General features: G+C 43.6%; 1 protein-coding gene across 3 annotated transcripts in view; it reads left to right on the top strand.

Annotated features, from left to right (window-relative positions):
- The window catches only part of PRICKLE2 (prickle planar cell polarity protein 2), a 186,247-nt gene that overhangs the window by 121,835 nt on the left and 52,330 nt on the right, over nt 1–12,082 (top strand). For all 3 annotated transcript variants that reach the window (XM_074957395.1, XM_074957397.1, XM_074957396.1), the window contains one exon: nt 9,589–9,772. In XM_074957395.1, the coding sequence (XP_074813496.1) occupies nt 9,589–9,772 (184 nt within the window). The remainder of the gene's footprint in view (nt 1–9,588; nt 9,773–12,082) is intronic.

Genomic DNA, 12,082 nt, shown 5'->3' with positions numbered 1-12,082 from the left:
AGTCAGGTCTAGTGGGTGGAACAGGCATCCAGGGTGAGGAACGAAGCCAAGGGTCAGCCCCAGAGTCAACTGCCAGTTACTAGAGCTAGGGCTCAAGCCAAGAGTCGGAACCAGGAAACAAAGCTAAGGGTTGGAGCCAAGGGTCAAGCCAGAGTCAAGGGTCAGTAGTTGGACACCAGGGTTAGAGCCAGGACTGGTCACTGAGGATTGGAGGCAAGGATCAAGCATGGAGCAGGAGCGTGGTGGGAACAGGAGCAAAGGCGGGGGTAAGGCAGGAACCGAGCAGGAACCAGTAACAGGGTTGGGAGCAGTAGTCAGGCACAAGCAGGGTCCAATGCAGCCACAACAGGAAACCACCCAGTTACTCAGACAAACTTCCTGTTCCTCCTCCTGGCTTAAATAGCATAGATGGACCAATTGCGGGAGCCGGGTGATCCTCCAATCAGAGCACCCGTGGTTGGGGCTATAGCCCTGGTAGCTTTCCAGGTCATCTGGTTTCAGTAGCCATTGTGTGGATGCCAGGCTGTGGCAGCCGTCTGGGACTTCCTAGGCCTGGGTTCAAGACCCGGGACATCACAGCACCTTGGAGGAAGGCAATACCGTAGTTTCACACAGGGAGAGAGGCAGCCTCTAAAGCAGAGCCATTTAGAGCTCTTCAGTTCAAACCAACACCTTAAACTTCCCTTGGAAATCAAGTGGTAGCCAGTGTAATGTGCTGTCTGCTGAAAGGCTCCTTAGCCAGCGGACTGCCGCATTCTATAATTGGCCGTGATTTCTGAATAGCTTGAAGGCATAGCCTCCAGGAAGGCTCGTTGTGGTAACCTAATCTCAAGGTGACAAAGACATGGGTAACTACAGCGAGGGCCACATCAGGAAAAAAAGAATTCAACCTTCATGCCAAGGACTGCAACTGCTGCTACCAGGATCTGCAGAGATAGCTGGGGTGTTGACATAAACATGGATGTTTCTCCCAGCTGTATTATCCACCCCAACACAACATTTCAGACTTGTCTTAGCCACTTAGTCCTCATCTGTGTTGCAATCATCCATACTTTAGAGCAGCATGGTCTAGGAGTGGGAGTCAGGAAACAGGGTTGCTCTTTCTTGCTCTGTCACTGGTGTGCTGTGTGACCTTGGGGAAGTCACGGTCCTTCTCCGTGCCTCAGTTTCCCCATGTGGAAAAGTAGAGAGTGATGATTACTCTGCTTTGTAAAATGCTGTGGCTGCAAGTGCTATACAACAGCTAATTTATGTTAATTTTTTAGCCTCAGTGAATTATTCCTTCTCCTGGCAGGGTCAGAAGAGATGGACACATGCTGAGGACACCATCCCTCCTAATTCCTGATTAGCTCCCCTAATGGTTCCATAATCGTGTTCAGCAGGAGGGGTAACAGAACTGGACCCTAAGAAACTATGCCTGAGAAATGTGTGTTGGATCAGGCAGCTTTCCAGTAATCTTTCATGGTACACTGACTAATGTAACATGGCTCAGAGTTTCCTGACAATCAAAATCATTGTCCAATACTGCAAAAGATCATGAACTCATGCATATGTCAAGCAGCCTAGACGCAAAAAAGCACCGCACTAATTTTGCAAAATGTAGTTGATTGGAACTCAGCTGTAATTTTTGTTCAGAAACCAGAGAATTGGCTTTAAAGGGATTACAAAATCTCACACATTAATATGCGCACAAATGTATGCAGATCCTTTATTAAACAGATGGCACAACCGTCTCTTCTCCTTACACTATGAATCAAATAGGAGCAAAGCCAGTAGCTTGTGCTACGAGTCAGGAAATTGCTGCACGTTCTCCTGGTAATGAAGTTTCTGTCTGATACGATTTACTGAATTCAGTCCCACAAGAGACAACAGAGGAAGGAGAAGCAATGCCAGGAATGCTGAGTGTTCCTGATCTGTCCCTTTTCCAGCCTGACTGATGTTAGCATCTCTGCCTTGACAATAAATCTTGCCTTGATTGTTGCTGCTGCTTCCATTTTAGACAAGATCAGACTCGTACATTCCATGCATAGGGTGATCCAGTGCGGTAGGATTTACTGAAGGCTGGAGTCAAAATATAGAATGCGTATGCCCTACTGTATCCACTAGGTGTCAGCCTGCTGCCCCCACACCTCTCCTCTGCTTTGTGAAGTACTACAGGATTCCACTTGCAGAAATGTAACAACCGTGAGGAGGTTTGCGGTCCCCCGTAATGGCTAGAACAGAGGGACCCTGACTTTTATTCCTGGCTTGGACTGATATTGCCTTAAGCAAGTCACATGCTTTATCGTTCAGGTCTCAGTTTAGCAGTCTGCAGAATGGGTATTGTAATAAGGGTCTGACATGGCAAGGAGTGCTGGCAAGGGTTACAGGACAAGGGTCGATCTCCATTGACCCCAGCAGCTAATCATGGCACACGTAGGATAATCGCAGATCTGTTCACCAGAGTGTCGTGTAGCTTTATGGATTTATGGCTGCAGAATCGTTGCAACATGTCATTACGATAATGCAGGAGATGGAAAAACGTGGCTAGCGGGGGCCTGCTTGCAATCATTACACATTCACAGCTGTTCCTTAATTAAAGATGGTAAACAACAGAATACAGGAGTGAAAAAGATCTAAAGAGAGTGGCACGTTCCACAGCTGGGATCTTTGATATTTCATTAAAGGTGACCTGCAAAGAGAAACCTGAGTTAAGGACAGATTTCTATGCTGAATGCCTCTAGTGATCAGAGGCTGTGTGTTGGAGACAAGAAGGAATCCAACACAGAAATCAATTTTAACTAATATGGTCAAAATTAGTTTCCCCATCTCCAAAACCCTCTAGCTGCCATTTGGTTATTGGACATATCCCAGAATGCATCAGCCTGGTTGGTAGGATCATCTGGCCCATAAATCTGGGCTTACCTCAGTCTTTGTTTTGCAGCTCACGTTAATGAAATATCAAAGAGACCAGATCTGGGAATACTTCCCTTTTAGACATTTTTCACTCCCAAACTCAGTTGCTCACCATCTCTGTAATAACGCTAAAGAAATGAAAGAAGCTACCATTGGAGCTAGTAGTGATTCAGTGACTATGCAGTAGGCTACCAGAAATGACAAAACTGGTGGATGGTGCCTTGAAAATAACTTTGGCCAGGAAATTAAGGTTTTAAACCAGGACAGGGCAGAATAGAAGGTTTTCAGCACAGCAGGAGCTACTAGGGTTGCTATAATGACAGGCCAGGAAGAGGTATAAAATCCTGTTGCCCTGAGCTGCGCAGTACAGAATTTGGCACAATCAGGTGATTCATTTTCACCACCAGGTTTCCCTCGACATTTGCACCGTCCAGGGAGAAGTCACACTGGCAAACTCTAGTGCGCGAGTTAGGAGGGGTTTTGTAAAGTGGCCTCTTCTTCACATCCCACCTTCAAGCTCACCCCTTTCATGAATCTCTTCTCTGCCCCTCTGTCATTTGAGTGGCAGGTGCTGCCCTATGCTCATCCAATTAAAAGGCATTGCAGGTTCTTGGGAGCAAAGATCCTGTCTCACTGTATGTTGTATGAAGCACCATGCCTGTTTACAATCCTCTTAATAACTCCCTAGTACTGATAAGCACCTTCCACCTATATTATCTTTCCCCTGCTGCTGTTAGAACACTGCCCCCGAAGGCTCCAGTGGAGATGGAGGCCTGCCTCATGGTGCTAAATGCTGTACAAACATATAACAAAAGATCAGTGAAGCCATTGAGAAACACAGATGCGCCAGAAACTGGGAACCTGGCTGCAAACCCTGAGCTTGGATCCAGCTCCCAAACTCTGTCGATTGGGCCCATCGTTGCTACAAATTCTACTCTTCTTGTTCTCATCAGCTCACTGTTGCAGTAATCTTCGTGGGGCAGCCGAGCTGTACAACAATGTGGTGGGGTTAGCGTGGCTTATCAAGAGAGCTTGCACTGAGCCTTTGTTCTCCACAGGCCAGTCTGAGCTATTCTTGCAGTGCAGTAACTGTATGAATGTTGATTATTTTTCTGAGAGGCAAGTAGGTCCCCTTTAATTTGAAGCCCACGGGCCAGATTCTGTTCAGCTATTCCATTGTGGCCAGCGGGGAGAGTGTTGATGTAACTGAGAACAGAGTTTAGTCCCTTCTCTGCAGAGTGCAGCAGCAGTTATACCAGGAAAACAACAGAAAGACAGATGTTGAAAATAAAATGCCTCCATCCTGTAACTTCGTCAAATGAATTGTTGACCCCGGGTAGAACAAATTTTTCACTGCGTTTAGGGAGGTTACATCTTGGTACCATGTGAAGTCAATTCAACAAGGGCTTCTTTCCAACAAAATATGAAACCGGGAAATGGTATTTTCTCCCTATTTACCTCCCTCCTTTTTGGGCCTGCTGCAAGGCAAACAAGTGTGTAGCTCCTTATAGAATAGCAATACCAAGGCTGTTCTGTAGCTCAAGCTTCAGTAGCCGAGCAGTCGGCATCCTGCTTCCTCTTTTCTTTATTCCCCTTTCACAAGCTATTAATATTTTTCAAACCCTGAGATTTCCCTGAATCCCCTGCATCAGTTGGTCCCACACCCATTCTTGAATTCGCAGCACTGCCAACACCCATGATTTTATTGCAAGTCTTATGATATCTTTCTCTTAAAGCCCCACTTCCTGGAGTCAGGTGTTTCCATGAGGATCTCTGCTATCATTTGAAGAAAAAAAGTTCTAGTCCTCAGGGTTGTGCAGAAAAACCTGAAAAGGTGAAACTGAAAGGCTCGAAAAAACCCAAACAGAAAGTAAATAAAAAGAACCCCAAATTATTATTTTTTAAAAACTCGCATGATTTCTAAGGTAATCTCATGATTTGGGGGGGCTGACTCATGGTTTCTGAATGCTTGAGGTTGGCCATGTTGAACTTGTCTCCCAAAGGCATCTCTGAAATTAAAAAGCATGTTAGAATAGCTACTTATGAGCTTCTAACATCATATAAATTACCATAGGGCAAGCATTTCCCTAACACAATTTGGCAACCCCCCACCACTGCCATCAGTGGGGATTGTATGTGTGTATTCCAGGGCAGAATTAGACCCCTACTATTAAAAGACTGACACCAAAAAGGCTTGCTTTGGAATGAAGATGAGATTTCTAGAAAGATGCTGAGTGATTGGCTTAATTTTCTTCTCCTTAGCAAATGCACGAACTGTTTCCTCAGACAGCCTTGGGTTCCTCTGCATATGTGGAAAAGTTATGCTCTGCCCAGAACTTTAAAGATAAAAGTCTTTCTTAATCAAAACATCACTATCGTTGAGTCAGTGCTGCCAGCTGGACAAAATGAAGTTAATGGGTTTACCCCGCAGTGAAATATGTGGCTATACCTGCTCTGTCTTACTCTTTATATGGTAATGTATTTGGCATGCTAGCTAAGAACCTCGAGCTTGTCCAGACTCTCATATTCTTACCTCATATGTACAACTGGCTAAATACCATCTTTGCTACTGTCAGTGAGTGTTCCAATTGCTTTGGTTTGCAAGGACGTGGTGTTAGTGATACTGTATACAGAGGTGAGCATTCATGGGGCCAGACTCTGATCAAATGAGAACTAACTCCATTGATGTCACTGGAATTACACCGGTGTGAAACCAGAGTCAGAATCGGGTCCCTTTTGCCTTTCAAATATAATACTGGCACTGTCTTGTCATTTTCGTCATCTTTCTGCATAATTAGATACACCTACAATACATAGGTGTACCTGCTTATTGCACCAATCATTGATATGCCTTTGCCCCATCAGTTTCATCTCTCAGAGGTGAAGTTTGGAATCTTCACATTTCTATCAGATTTGCATTAAGGGAGATTATTTTTTAATTGAATTGGGCTAGAAACTCATAAAACAATGATAAATATGTCTACCTATATAGAGAACAAATGGGGGTTATATTTTAGTAAAGAAAGGTACCCATAAGGTGTTGCATTTCGCCGTCATGAAACATCAGATCCCAACATTCATAAAATAAAGTTTTCAGAAATATTATTTTCTCAGCTTTCAATTAAATGGTCACACAGTAAATTGTAATGGTTCAGCAATACCAGACCCAAGGGCATTCTATACAAAATGATAGGGCTGCAGCCCAGTCTGACTGATCATTGTGTACTGGTTGACAAGATGCTAGTGAGTCAGTGACTGGAGAGTGGGGTTGTTTAGGATGGTGTAATGAGAGGAAAGGTAGAAACTTCAGCTCCCTGATGGCAATATCTTGACATCTGTAAAATCTTCCCAGAGAAGTGACAGAGGTCCCATCCTCTCAGACATTCAACACTGAGATGGACAAAGCCTTAGACGGCTCAGTGTCCAGAACAATTCCACATGGCTGGGGAGATGAACTAGATAAGCTATTTAATCTTTGCCTCTCCAACTCCTCTGATTATATGAACCATTCTTTATACATACAGATGTTTTCCTGCTAGGAGATTGCACAGACCCACAGTAATTGGGAGACCAAACATCCTCCCTTCATAGATTATTTTTAATACACAGACTACAGTGTGAAATGAACAGCGTCCCTAAGGGAAGGGACAAATTCATCTAGTGTAGTTGCACCCAGGATAAACTGAGTCCTCTCTGTAAGAGTGAAGGTCTGCGGCCGGGATCCCTTAATGGGTGAACATGTACACGTATGGTAACAGCAGTGGGGACCATCCTTTTGTTCTGCATTTGTACAGCACTTAGCACAATGGGGTGCAGGTCCAGCACTAGGGCTTCTGAGTGCTCGAGTAATACAAATATCATAATAATAATTAATAACTGAAATTTGTAGGAAGCAAAGCTATGTATGAACAAGCTTCCTGGATTTTTTCCTCACAAGCCGAGTTGTATATAGACATGGTATCAGTGATGTGATGAGACTCAAGGTAGGATAAAGCAAGGATTCTGACTGACCATTTATCTTTTTGTGCTGCCGCATCTCATTTTTTTAAAACAATCATCATCAATGCCCAGTTCACCTCATTTAATAACAACTGAAAACTTTAGTCACGTTCTTGGCAGTTAAGTACCATTCAATATTGTGTCCCTGTCGCTGGACTGGGGTGAATATGGATTGGGGTTTTTTTTTAATGTTACAATGTTTGTACTTTCAAAAATCTTGCTGTCCGTACGATGTCACAGTTACACGATCCTGCGCCTTGTGTAAAAGGCGGACCGATCTATGACAGTGTTCTGGTTTCAGGGTGAGCTACTCCAGTTCCTCCGGAATGGATGTGATTAGAAGCCCACAGTGAAAAACAGTCTAAACATTCACACTGGGGCCTGCGCCGACTCCCACTGACGTGTATGGGGGGAGCATTGCTGTTGATTTCAGTGGGAGTAGGATCAGGCCCCTGGTGAGAGGTGACCGTGACACGTAAACTGGAAGAATATAAAATATTAAAAGTAGCATCAGAGCCTACTACTAGTAATAACCAATTGGCTGAACAGTGACAATGTTTATGACATGAGCAGTATGGGGAGAGATTGTAAAGCCCATTTCCACGGTGCTTACTTTACTGCTACTTTAATATCTGCTGATTATAATACAAGCTCTTTCCTTTTAACTGCTCTTCTGTTGAGAGACACCTCCAGGAATTCAGTCAATGAGAGAGCTGCTATATGTTCTGGTTCTCTTCTCTGCCTTCACCATTGTCTTCATTTTGCCCCTGATATTGGAGTTTATTTTGTTCGTTCCCAATGCTTTAAATATTGTGGTGTTGGCTGGCTGGAAGAACGTGATTCCTATCCTGATAATTAAATTTTGTAAAACAGAACTAAACCCTGCTAGAATACATATCAAATTCTGAAATGCTAAGTCTTAGCCTCTAAAAACATTATTTATTCCCACCACATTGTTGCATGTTGAGCTGCTTGTAATCATATCATAAAATGTGATGGAAACAGTTGTGAAACCAACTGCTCTGCTTTTCCACAGTAGCTGATTAATTAAAGTATTCACAAGAAATTGTGCCTTGATTACTTTTTAAGGTAACAGCCACAGGCTGTACTGAGCCCCTTTGATGGACTGGATGCAAGCCAGACGCATTCTGTGCATTTGGTCGGTGTGTATTTTAGATCTGATGAAAAGTAGGAAATGGGAAAATCTGGCAGATCTCCCTGGCTTGACTTAACGGAGCCTCTTGACTTTTGCTAGAGTGCATTTTTTGTGTTGTGGAAGGGCTCAGTGGAAATTTAGACTAAAACTGGATCAGACTGCTAATATTCTTAGCTGTCTTTGAAGCAATGGCTAAAATGAAATAAGGAAGTTTGGGAAAAAAAGGCCACAGAGTCTACCTGTTCCTGCTTTCAGGTTTTCCTTGGCTGTAAATTCTAGCAAAAGAAACCAGCAATCTGTAAACCCATTCCTTCCCTTGTTTTCTGTATTGCCTCATCGTTTTCTGAGTAACAGATAGCAGGCTTGAATCTGCCCTCTGCTGCAGTAGTGTAAATCATAGCTGAAGTCAATAGTGCAAGTGAGCACAGAGTCTTACACATTAAACGAAAAGCACACACTGATGGGCCACGTTACAGAAAAGCATTGTATCTTCCCATACCGCCCATAACAACCCAGTTTATCCCAGCTCCACTCCCTCTTCTCCGAATTCCAGTCCCCCAGTGTGAATCATACCCAGCAACCTCCCTGGTTACACGGTCTCCCATCACTCCATTCACTGAATGTGATTCATGTCCTTGAAGCAGTTCAGGTAAACGGGGTTGTACTATGTATCTTCTTGGCCTTTCCCTAGCGCTTCCTGCTGCTCCCATTCAAGACCATGGAAAATCTCTCCTTGACTTTAATGATGCGAGAACAGGCTTACTGAGCTAAAAAAAGGTGACACTCACGATGAATTAAACTAGTGTGTGTCTGAATGGCAACTGTTAGGTTGTTATGTGACTAGTTATTTGTATTGCAGTAGCACCTGGTGGTCTCAGTCAGGCATTGGAGCCCCATTGTGCAAGGTGCTGTGTAAACGCATATAACGTGATTCTTGCCCTGAAGACCTTACAATCTAAGTAATTGAAAGAGAGACTACTGCAGTGGGATTGTGTTTCATAGCATCCTTTCATTTAACATGCTTAGATTATAATATGTTTTATGCCATTTTAAAGCTAATTTATGCTGTTAGAATGGTAAAGGAACTTTTCATTCCCATCTTTCCATTTCACCTGACATTTTACATATTTAATAGGACAGGACAGGTCCTCAGCTGGTGTCAATCTGAAGTCACTGCAGGTCTGCCAGTGTAAACTAGCTGAGAATCTGTCTCTACACCTATTTATTAGCCCTGTGGAAGTTTATTTCTCAGCATAAAGGAGGAAACAATTCTGTCTCCCACTACCTTTAACAATCTGATACAGTCCTTGACTCTCTGGGGTTGTTTGAGCAAGTCTGGACTTTTTTCCCCCAGGAAAGACATAAATACTGAATTAGAAAACTGCTCTGGATGAATTGGCTTATTGCCAGGGGCATGCTGCCAATGAGTGTGTGTTTATAGTTTGGGATCTGAGCTTTGCTGATTGGCAGCAATCACTCAGATTGTTTCTTCTTCAAAATGAAACTCACAGTTGGATTTGTTTCTTCACAATTTGCAGGAAGATTTGCCTTCACTGTAAGTGCCCACAAGAAGAGCACTTTGTAACAGTTATGCCTCTGGAGATGGAGAAGACTGTGACCAAGCTCATGTTTGACTTTCAGAGGAATTCCACATCTGATGATGACTCAGGCTGTGCCTTGGAAGAGTATGCATGGGTGCCTCCAGGGCTGAAACCAGAACAGGTAAAACCTTTGCTTTAAAATGTACTTTAAAACTCTCCTTTAGAAACAATTAGCCTGATATTCAGTGGTGTTGAGTGGGAGATGTTTACTTGCAGTATGTTATTCAGCCACTAGATGGTCTCTGTGTGCTGTATAGTGTTCAGATACTTGTGGCCTAGGTAAACAAGTGAGACAAAGCTGGGACTTGTGCTGTGTGGAACTAGGGTGACCAGAAGTCCTGATTTTATAGAGACAGTCCCAATTTTGGAGGCTTTTTCTTATATAGGCACCTATTATCCCCTATCCCCTGTCCCGATTTTTTTACACTTCCTATCTGGTCACCCCAAGTGGAACCTGCCCTTTTTGGGGTGGCGGAGGGGAGTGTCATTGTAGCTGTTTTCTCTAATGTCTCCTCTTTAAGAAAAACGGAGTCTATACATCATGACACATAAGGAACCAAAGTAATCGTGTGACTTCCTGCATTAAGACCAAAGGAACATGCGAGTGCCCAGCACTTCTAAAGATCTGGACAAATGCTCATACTTTCCCCATATGGGTTTGGTTTCTCAGGCATACTATCTATAACTCACCGGGTAAAGTCACTCAAATGACTAAAATGAAGGTTGTATATTTCTAGATAGGAAATTAATAGGGTGGATTTATCCCAGTATGTTGTCAGGGTAAAATGTTCATTTATTTTGATTACTTGCAGTTTACTTGATTTGTTTAGCCTTTATGCTGAGCTTTTACATTTTAGACTTAAAGCTTCATTTCCAGAGGAGATTGTGAAATGAGGTTAGCCTTGATAATTGCTATGGTGATCGTTTTGAAATCATGTAAGGAGGCTGAAATAGGGTGGGAAGCCTATATTCTTAGTCTTGTATTAGCTGTCTTTAAAAATTCTGTTTTCCCTAGCTTTATTCCGAAAGTCTTCGGCATTTCCTGAAATATTTTGGCACCCACAGGCTGTAAATATTATCTGTCGGACTGGAGAAAATCCAGTTGCATTTTTCCTTCTTGTCTCTGCGAGCATTACAGCAATGCTCAATCCCTGCTTTAAACTCCTTGGCACCTTACGTTTCATCTATTGCCATCTAGCTGGGCTAGCAGCCGTGTTAGTCTGTATTCGCAAAAAGAAAAGGAGTACATCCGATGAAGTGAGCTGTAGCTCACGAAAGCTTATGCTCAAATAAATTGGTTAGTCTCTAAGGTGCCACAAGTCCTCCTTTTCTTTCTTCTAGCTGGGCTAGTTCAGATTTAACATTCCTTTCTTTCAGCTTTCACAAGTGAGAGATTTCCTTTGTGCCTTCCCCGAGACTCGGAGGACACACATTTAGAGTCAAAAGAACCCAAATTCCAATATAATGGTGGCACATACTCCAAAAGAACATGGAGGTCAGCCCCTTGCATGGATGCTCGTTGTATTTCCAAGATGCTTTGACTGCAGGCACATCCTGAGAAATAACGCATGTGCATGGAGCATTGGTTTAGGATCTTTTAAAGCGAGTAATCTAAAAATGCTGCCGGGGATGTTGAAAGTCTGAATTACCGCCCAGGTTAATCCATTTTAATCTATTAGTTTCTAGCTTATGCTTCTCTCTGAGGTCACTTTGCTCCTTGACATGAATATTAACTTTCTAGTTACGGTTCTCGGTCCACCTTATTTGATCCTCAGACGAACAAATGTGCAACTCTAGGTCTGGCTGTAATCACCACGGAGATGACACAGACAGAATAAGTACTGTGAACGAACAAAGTCTAGTGCTGTGAACCTGAATCACTGTTGCTAAGATGGATGCTTAAAGACTTTCTGCTGATCTTAGCCAGGAGCCATTTTGGGACCCATCCTATTTCTGATGGGCCTCTAAGGGCACAGCCTTATGGTCTGACTCATCTATACTGTGGAAAAACTAGGCCAGTACTAGACTTTGCAGTCTCCCTAGGAAAAGCAACAAGTGGGACCCTGGCCTGCTGCCATAATTAAGTCCACACACATGATACCCGTTGCTTCCCCCATCCTGCAGCCTCCTGTCTACTCGGCCCTGAATCCCACTTCTGGCCCCAGTCCATTCGTGACGTTCCAAACCATTGGGCGATTCCCCCTAAATGGATCAGGAAGTGGAGTGAAGCACAATTACCAACAGGCAGAACTGGGGTTGCTCAGTGAGAAGATTCAGTCTCTGCAGCAACTCACTGGTACGGGAGTCGTACATAATTGCAGCCAGCCACATGGCTTCCTGGCTGATAAGTCAGGTGTGTATACATGATGTGGGGTCCCTGGAAGCACTATGTCTTATGCAACTGCATAGGCCTAAGGCAGCCATTAAACTA

The sequence above is a fragment of the Natator depressus genome, chromosome 7, assembly GCF_965152275.1.
Source record: "Natator depressus isolate rNatDep1 chromosome 7, rNatDep2.hap1, whole genome shotgun sequence".
Lineage (NCBI taxonomy): Eukaryota > Metazoa > Chordata > Testudines > Cheloniidae > Natator > Natator depressus.
The sequence above is the reverse complement of the archived record's forward strand: the minus strand, read 5'-3'. Positions and strand labels throughout refer to the sequence as shown.